The sequence below is a fragment of the Tarenaya hassleriana genome, unplaced genomic scaffold (genome assembly GCF_000463585.1).
Source record: "Tarenaya hassleriana unplaced genomic scaffold, ASM46358v1 Cleome10, whole genome shotgun sequence".
NCBI classification, from domain to species: domain Eukaryota; kingdom Viridiplantae; phylum Streptophyta; class Magnoliopsida; order Brassicales; family Cleomaceae; genus Tarenaya; species Tarenaya hassleriana.
The window spans coordinates 896,843-906,949 of record NW_010960188.1 but is presented as its reverse complement, the minus strand read 5'-3'; the positions used below and the strand labels follow the sequence as shown (position 1 = coordinate 906,949).

The 10,107-nt window shown below is 34.3% G+C and overlaps 1 protein-coding gene and 1 long non-coding RNA gene across 2 annotated transcripts; both read left to right on the top strand.

The window, feature by feature from the left end:
* The first annotated feature begins 1,090 nt into the window (after positions 1-1,090).
* LOC109116049 (glycine-rich cell wall structural protein 1.0) lies at positions 1,091-2,060 on the top strand. Its single transcript, XM_019200786.1, has one exon. It carries the CDS (start codon positions 1,430-1,432, stop codon positions 1,739-1,741), a length of 312 nt encoding a protein of 103 aa, XP_019056331.1. The 5' UTR covers positions 1,091-1,429; the 3' UTR covers positions 1,742-2,060.
* Positions 2,061-3,643: 1,583 nt separating this feature from the next.
* Positions 3,644-5,175, top strand: LOC104798762. The gene is made up of 2 exons (XR_769488.2): positions 3,644-4,331; positions 4,775-5,175. It is a non-coding gene; the product is annotated as an uncharacterized LOC104798762 (long non-coding RNA).
* The last annotated feature ends 4,932 nt before the right edge of the window (positions 5,176-10,107 follow it).

Below are 10,107 nucleotides of genomic sequence, written 5' to 3'. Positions count from 1 at the left end.
AACACTCCAGTGCCCATAGATTAATACAAGTCAGATTCATTTACTACGAAAAAGTTTGATTGCAGCCACTGAGGACGATACACAAGTTTCACGATCAATTTTTTTTTTTAATTTTATATAAATATATGTCACAAACTTTATCATAAGATAATTGAGTTATAAGAGGACGCCACAAAAAAAAAATACTCGTTTTGTATTTTTGTATATACATACACATGCATACACATAGAGATGTCAAACGAGCCAACTCGGATCGTTTGAGGCTCGGCTCGTTTGGTTCGGATCGTTTTGGACTCAGTTCGTTGGGCTCGTTTTCTAACGAGGCAGAAAAACTTCGACTCAGATCGCTCGTCAGTTTTCCGATCTGAACGAGCCGCTCGTTGAACCAGAGATATATAATATTTTTTATTTATATTTATTCTAAATTTAACTATAAACATAAAAAAATTAATAAAACTCTAATATCATTTAATATTTTCAATTATCACCATCAAAATAATTAGGATATTTATATATCATATGAATGATATGAGAAAAAAAGGAATATAAAATTATATTAGAGTTTTTTTTATATAAATTTAATTTATTTTTAAAAAAAATATATATATATTAGACACATACATGTGAATACACACATAGAGATACCTGGATACATATGTACATATACACGGTTTAAATACCCGTAAAGGCCCAGCCCACAGATCATATGAGCCTTTAAGATAACGGGCCTTATGGGCTGAACAAATTTAAATACCCACACTGAGCCCTTTTTTGAGACCCATGAAACGAATATCTTTTAAAATAATAAATTTTGTCATAATTGTTTTTTATTTTATTTTGTCTTACACAGACCATGATTTAAAATTTGAAAACCAACGGTAACCGCTTCAAAACGTTAGAATTAGAATGGCGTCTTTTCACCTACCCGGTTGACTGATTGCAGTTTCAAATTTGAAAACAATCATAAAATAAATCATTATATTGATTAGAAGTCGTGACAAGTAGGTTAGATGGCATTAATCGCATTTACAAGCTACGTTTAATTAGAGAATTACTGTATCCATTTATTATTGAAAAAAAAAAGAATAAAGTAAAATGAAATATGATTAAATCTATTATTGGATGTACAAACAGATCCCACGACAATCATACATACCATCGATCCCTCTATCGAATATTACACGTGTCGGCAGCCCATTACACCATTCCGAAATAATTACCTTCCCCGAACCCAAACTCAAATGAAATCACCAACCACAGCGCATAACGTAAATTAAAACGATCAAATCAATGTAGCAAAATGCGAAATAAATCAAATATTACAGAACAGCAAAAATAAATTAGAAAAAATAAAAATAAAACACATCTCATGTCCAAGAGGACGTGAGGGTCTCAGGCCAAAAGGACGGCGTAGAGACCGGCGGAGAAGATGGCGGCGGCGGCGAAGGCGTTGTTGGAGAAAGCGGCGTTGGGAGGAGACGGAACATCGGCGGAGGGACCGGCGACTGGTCCGCCGGGGCTCTGGGCGGGACCTGCCGGAGCCGGTGGGGACGCGGAGGGGACGTCGGCTGGAGAAGGAGCGGCCGACACCGGAGGAGTGGCGGGTGCAGGTGTCGGGGCCGCGGGGGTGGGGGTCGGGGCCGGAGGCGGAGTGGTGGTGGGAGCGGGGGTTGGCGCCGGCGGAGGAGGAATGGCGGCGGGCGGCGGAGAGGTGGCGGAGGGAGTAGGGGCCGGGGCTTGAGCGAAGCATGACGTGGCCAAGAGACCCAAGATTAGGACAATTTGGAGAATCTTAGAACTCATCTTGTCCGATGAAGAGTGATGATTCCTCTTTCTTTCTTCTGGTTCTAGAGAGAGAGAGTGATTGGAAGTTGTGGGAGTGAGGAGGAGAGGGCGGTATAAAAAGGGAGGAGAGAGAGAGATTGATAATTAAGAAAAATATAAAACGAAAGAGGGAGTGGATCTGATTAATATGAGGTGTAATTTCAATGAAAAAGATTAATAATAATGGAGATCCCTAAATATTTAAATGGAATCAAAGTTGGAGAATAACATGGAAGCGCATCATGTGAACATGGGGTTGGCTCCCAATATTCGTTCATGACTACCCACTTCACATAATAAATATATTGCAAAATAGTTTTGATTTTAAAATATCACTGTATAATATGTGTACCATTTATCTCGTTATTTTTTTTAAATAAATGATCATAAGTTAATTGTTCATCATGAATCTTACAATCTACAGTCATGTGATGGATCATAAGTTAATTATCAATTACATTAAATATATAAAACAGCTGTAACATCAGAGTGGACCGTTTCAACTAATAATTAATTTCTTAGTAAAAATCAAATCATAAACAACCAGAAACTATAAAAAAAAACAAACGTTTAATTTCAAATGTCATATCTTCCGGCGGACGAAAACCATATTTTTCTCGAACGAAAGGGAAATAAATTCTCTCTTTCCAAATCAGAATTTCTCCGTTTACACCTAACTCGGACCTACCAGACTGCGACACGTTGTCTTGAAATTTCGTGTAATTTCACCGAACGCCAGCATACCAACTCGGCGAACCGACTCAACTCAGTCCCTGGCCAAAAGGGTCGGCGAGCCGGCGACTCGGACCATTTCGAGGTTTGCATCATCAACTCGGCTTCCTAATCTGTAAATTTATTCCCGTAATTTCCGGTATATTATTGTAATCGGTCCACACATTAATGGATGGTAAACACATAATAATTCCCTCTGTCAGTGCACGAATTACATATATATCGTAATATATTGTCAAGTTGGTTGATTTTCCAATACATTATCACTTTTAAAATAAATAAATACGAAAAAAGAGCAATCTCTTATCCACGCGGCATCGAATTGACCTTTGATTTGATAATAATCACAAGATTAATCAAAGTTTTTTTTTAAAACAATAAAAAAATGTTAATTAGGTGAACAATCCCTCCCTTAGCTGTAATGGGATGTAACTATAATTGGAGAGAGAAACAACGTGTATATACATGTACATACTATATATATATATGTAATGTAACATGGCATGCATATTAGGCGTGGACGATGGGAGACAGCTAACATGTTCAGTTCACTTGGCAACTTCGCATGTCTTTCTGTCGACTTGATCATCTCCTAATTTAATTATTTTTCGGCTTAATTTATAATTTATAAGCCGACGCCACAAATTTGTGATGATCGCTGGTGCATGTGCATGGCATATAAACGGGGTTAATAATATTGTCATTAATTAAATTTGGTATCATAGTTATTTCTTATGCCCTTAATTATAATTATGCATGGATAATAGGGGTTGGGTGAAGCTGTCATGTCAGAGATATTTTTAAAACATTTTCGGACAGAACATAGTGATAGCCTGTAAAGGTTATTTTGGACAGTGATTTTCGAAGGTGGATTCGTCTTTTTTCTCGTTTTATTTTAATTTTTTTTTGTCTGTCCAATAAACTATGTCCGTTTTCGTCATATATTTCTAACCGCACATTATCTCTAATCTGAATAAATGTTAAAAAAAAACCCTTGAGAAAATTAAACTAGTAACTATAACGAAACCTAAATTCGGACCGCTAATTGGATATTAACATGATGATTTCACGTGTTGTTACGGAGAATCCTCTGCTTGGGCACAGGAATAACCCAAAACTATACGGAGCTACCAAGTACCAATGGTGGTGTGCATTTGGTACTGTGTCGAATTGTAGGACAGTTATGTTCCTGTTGCCAAACAGTCTGTGATCTGAGACAGGGCTTAGGCCTTGGGGTTTAATATTAGGGCAACGTCGTCATCGGAAAATCTCCATCCGCTTCGAAAAAAACCCATAAACCCTAGAGTCCTCTGCCTTCGTGGCTTCGGAACAAGTGATCAGAGATCCTTACGGCGCAGATAAGTAAATGGCTGGAAACTGTTCTCCGAAATCTCGATCTCGAATTCCTCGATGGTCCGTTTCCGATCGAAGGCTTCTTCCTCCCACCGTGTTACGATCCGAACCAGAGTAGCAAGGTTCATCTCGAAAGTACCCTCTTTTTTTGTTATAATTACGAATCAGTTTCACGTCCGACAAAAAAAAGTTCAGATTTTGTTTTATAAAACTGGCAAGGTTTATTGACGAATTGCGATTGGGATGATGACGTAGTAGAAATTTGATTCCGTTTAATGGTTATGGAGTGACTCGATAAAGTTTTAGACGTTGGGAGCTGAAAACAGAGAGGCTCTGCATGGCGAACGTCGTTCCAGTGTTGATGTTGAACTCGAATGCTTGACCGAGTTAAGTCTGCTGCTGTAACAGGGACGCAAAAACAGGTACTTACTACTTAGACAACCTCGGATCGAATTTCCAAGTCATTGAGTTCTCGTATCTGTGATTATGATGAGTATCTACATATGATTCAATCTTTAGTTTCTGTGTTTTTTTGGCTGTACCCTCTAAAAAGAAAAGTTTACATCACACAACCAAGATGCAGAATGGATGTGTGGGTAGGAAACTAGTTGAAACCTTGATCCCGGTCCCAGTAAGGCCTCCATTAGGTGCTCTGACTTCTGAATCAATTTGGCTTTTGGTATACAAAGGCAGTGAGAACTTGTGGGGAACATGGAAAATGGGCTTAGGATGACAAAGTATGAAACTTGGAAATGGATGGTTTGGTATTTGGAGCATTTGCTACTAACTACACAAGTAACTCGTCTGCTTCATTTGAAATCTGATGTGAAAGTGGAAGACAGTAATTCTGTATTTGGGATTGTAGGGGAATAGGATTTCTTGAAGGAAGAAGGCAAAGCTCTGTGATGTCATCAAAGAGGGCATGTCCTTGGTTAGCGAAAACCAAAAACGCAACAATCTTTTATGATTTCTTGGTACGCTAAAGCTGGTACGAGAATGGGAAGATTAATTCTATAGTGAAACAAGAGATTTATACTTATGGATCGATTTCTTGGTAGATATGGGAAGTTCTGAGATTATTTGGGTTTCTCTCCTCTTTTGCATACGAGAAGGCCAAGGAAGAAACCTCGAGCTTCTTCCAGAGGTTCAGATGATGCTTTCTGACGACACAAACTGATAATGTTCTATGCTTAGTGACTTGGTTTACTTACGGATCGAAGTCGATTTGCCGTGGTGGAATTCAACCTCATTCGGTTTTCAATTCAAGCATCCAACTTGAGCATTGGTTTCATTACCAGATTTAGATTTACAACTTGGAACGAACGTTTTTCGTTCATTTGTTCGGTTTGGTTCTGAATTTGGTTACTACAAGTTAACCATCTCGAGGATTGATATAGTGTTTTCTCCTCCCACAGTAATTTGGAGGAAGAACCAAACTTCATTTACCAAGTGAAAGAAGGTGACTGCATATACAAAAATAGACAGACAACATGTGTACCAGCTCATTTCTGTATTTATATTGCGCCTTTTAAATTAAGAAAAATAAATAATATTAATACTAATTCAGAAATCTTGAATTTTATATTAGAATACAGCCTTAAAAACAGATCAAAATCTCGAGCAAAAATAAACATAAAAGCCCTGGATTTCAAAAATGCATGCCATGACATGACACATATTGCATATTGTCAATAGCAAATAAATAAATGCAATCCATGGGTTTTCTTTATATTTAATGGAACTAATTTTTGTTTTAATGATGAAAAGAAAAGAAAAAGGGAGAAACAAGGTATGCAGTTCCACTGTTGATTGGGTGAAATTATTGTCCTTTCTGGTGTTTGGGTCAAAGGTATTCTCAATGATAATCTATGTGTTCCACTTATTACAATATTTACTTCACCAATCTAACCTTAGGCATGTCGGTTACTTTTTTCCCCCACCCAACCAAATATATTATCTTTTTTTTTCCCTAATCACAATTTTTATTTTTCCCACCCGCACGAAATTGCAAAAAGTTCCCCCAAAATTTAAATAAAAAGACTAAAAATATTAGTCATTTTCTAAAAATATAAATATTTCTGAATAACCAACGAATTAAGCAGAAATTAATATAAATATCAAATAACCAGTAATATCCTCTACCGATCATCAACCAAAATTTCTATTTCGGTGTTTTTATTAATTAATAAATCTCAGTTGGTATGATTAGATTCAAATTCGAGATATCTAAAGCTAATGCTATGTATATATTTACAATTTTTGTTATGAATAAATTAAAAAAGGGAATGTGAATTATAAAAGACATAGATGTTGTTGGTAATAAAGTTTGTTCACTCACGCTTGAGTTTTGAACTCTCTTTATAAAGTAACAATTCATCATAATAGCTTTTCAGTTTTCAGTAAAATTTCTTTTCCTTTTCCTTTTTAGAACATATGTGGTCGGTTTAGGCTATTATGTATTTTTGCCCTAATTTTGTGAGTGCAAACCCTAGGGTATTTTTATTTTATTTTTTAAATATCCCAAACCCTGACAATTTTGTCCACTTGTATTTACTTGTATTAGAGCTTGGAATATTAAAATATATACGTATGATTTTAAACGTAACGCTATATGGGCTATACATGTTTCGTAATTAAAGTGATAATTGGTTCGATTGAAAAGCCTATCTTTAGGATGTAATTTAATTTGTATAAAACGAAAGTCAACTTAAAATATAATACATGTATTGCTATCTAAACTTGGATAATTAAATCGGTGAAATGAGGTATAGAGCGTCTATTTTGTCCTGAGTTCGAACCTTAAGTTGAAAGTTTTCATATACCAAATCACATGATTGACTTCCGGTTTTGAGATTAGTTTGAATTCTAGTACAAAAAAATCGGTTACCGAAAAAATATATATATGCATTGATATGATGGAAAAGGCCTTCCTATTTCTCATATGTGCTAAAGTGGTGAATTAACGAAATACAATATCATAAACGAACGAATTATTATAATTGACTACAAGATTATATAAATTGAATAACATTAAGAATTAAATAACATTGTAGATTGAACAACACAAACCACTTAGTTCTTGGTTCCTAGAAGGCTTTCAATTTTTGTAAAAGTTGATAAACCTTCAAGCCCTTTTGCTAAAATTTTCGTGAAAAAAATAAATAAAAACTAATTAACCACTCCACGAAATCAATAATATCATATAATTCAAAAACTTATTCCACATTGGTACGTAAAAACGGTTAGTTTGAAATCTAGGTATAAATTATGAATATATTTTCATGCCTTTTTATAACAATTAAACTCAAAGTTTTCACAAAGAAACTTATAACATGCCATACTATTTAATGATCTGCATGCACGCGACATAAGCAATGCAATGTGGAACACATACAGTACAAGTTACTGTCGCTTAGATCAATTTGTTCATATACATAATTGCGTGTTGGAATCAACAAGCCAAATAGCGTATATGTATGCGATTGTTTTGGTAAATTTAATTACTTTTTGTGATAAAATATCTGCGCGATTTTTGCCTAACGTTGTCCAATTTATTTATTTTTTGTAGTTAATCTTGCTCCCCGAAATGTTTAAGAATTATCTTATAATAATGTTATAATTATGCTCGTATAAAACAAAATAAAATTTATAAATTTGGCAAATATCATTTAGGCGTACGACAGCATCGTATGTAGATATGGAAAACAGGACTTCGGTGTCTCCCCATGGGAAAGCGGTTTCCCGCCAGCTGACACGTACACGTCAGCACGTCTTCTCACACGTCATTCCATATCCATTTTGGTTGAGCTATTAATTTATTCCTTCGAGATGTTGTATACTTTATTTTACAAATGATAAATCTGTTATTCACTTACAAACAAAATTTAATATATTTAAAAATGCCATTAAAAGGAAGACGATCTATATTTATGTAAAATTAAAAGTGTAAATTAGAGGCACTATTCGTAAATTTCATCAAATAATTTTTCATGAGTTACATGATAATCGTTTTTTAGAGATCCTTTGGCACAAACTTTCATGAACATTTTCACGGTACCATCGGTTACTATAATATGAAACAATTTGATATGATATTTGACGATGTATTAAATGATGTCATTGGATCGATTTTGTCGTGCAATTTCGTGATGAAATGACAATTGACACTCATCTAAGTCATGATAAGACAAAATAATTGAATATGAATATATATATATATATATATATATAATCTCAATTGGTTTTATATAACCTAACAATTTCCCTTTAATTGTTATGGACGATGAGGAAAACGCATCGAATACGAGGAAATCGACACCGTTGATCTCATATTAGGACTGACTAATCCAACGGTGAGGGCTGACCGAATGAACACCTCATACGTCACACATCCTCCATGTTTAATTTCTGATAATTTTATTTGTATTTGTATGATCAGTGTAATATGTTTATATTATGTTATTATTAATATTTTTTCACTCTTTTTATTATTAATAATGGTATTATGTGGTACCATTAAAAAAAAAAGATACGTTTTTTCCACATTTTAAATTATTAAGGGCATTACTGATTTTGATGTGATTAGACCGCCCATCACTTTATTGCAGAATATTAATGGATATGATATTCGCATATGGACAATAATTATTTTCACGTTTTTGTTTTATCCCTTTTTTAGTTTCCCAAAAAGTTATCTCTTCTCCTTGGCTTATTTCATCAAATATGTTTTTGAAATTTTTGTAACGAAATGTAGAGCGACATAAATAATATATAATTTTAGTATTTTCATTTTCCATGAAACGTGTTTATTTAATATAATTGTTAATGGGTACAAAAAAATATTCTAAGTTCTATGCGTTACGTTCAATGTGATGGAGGTACGGTCCCGTGGAAAGAATAAGTGGTTAGTACGGTGGCGCGTGAACGGCGCGTGGTAACTCTAGGCGTTGTCTGTGTGCCTACGTGGGGTGGCCCCACCTCCTCACGCCGGTAAATTTCTTACCGTCAAGTGTTTTGCTCTCTTTTTAATTAATTTTTTACGCCACATTTTATTTGATAATATCTTAATACATGAGTTAATATTTTCTAATATTTATAATTGTACATAAATTAAATTTATATCACCGAATGATTGATACCTGTTACGAAATAATTTTATTTATAAAATTAAATAAAATGTATATAGTGTTATATTGGCCCCAAATTATGTCATCAAATGCCATATATTATTTTTGTAAAATATGTATTTACTTATTATATATATATATATATATTATATTAACTTTTCTTAATTTTTTAGCGTTATTGGTTACTTTTAATTTTGATTTTAGTATTATTTGAAATTAATTTTCTTTAAAAATCTCTTATATTTTATATTTTAACGCATTTTGTAATGTCACGTTTTCTCTTTTTATAACTTTTGATCCATACCATATTACTAAATTCAAGTTTTCATAATAATGCTATCTTTATTTTAAAATTTTATGCTCTAATTTGGCTTAAAACGTTGTTGTCCCATTCCAAATAAATGTGGTATTACGGCATTGTTGTTGTTGTTTTTAGATAAATTTGATCATGCCATATATATATATATATGTCATATAATCTTTATGAAAGTTTCTTTTATCCAAGATTCTTCAAGGTTTTAGTTTGAACTGTTTTATTAAAAATTTAATAATGTGAAGAGAAGAAGATTATTGCATACAGACTAACATATAAATATTCTAGAAAGGGGGGGAAGAAAATAATGAGAGGATAAAAGAAAAGGTTAGTGTGGCCGATGACAGATTTAGATTCCGATTTCCAATAAACGGCAAAGTATATAGCAAAAGAGTCCTTCTGAAATCCAAACCAAAAAAAAAAAAAAGCTTTGGGAGAGAGAAGAGAAATTCTAATGGCCACACTCTCTCTCTTCTCTGTTATCTTCTTCTTCTTCTTCTTCTTCATCTTCTTGTAATTTAACCTCTTTTTCCCATCCCAAAACGACATAGTTTTCATCTTCCGAGCTTCAAGAGAGTACAGTCATGGACTTTGACGACAACGACGAGCAAGAAGAGGAGATGGCTCTTGACGAAGACGCCGTCTACGACTCTCCTCCTCCACCCCACCATCCTCTGCCGCCGGCTAATTCCTCCCGCTTTAAGTCCGGTAGCCCTGAGACGGCGGGGACAACCGCGTAATTCTGTATTTGGGATTGTA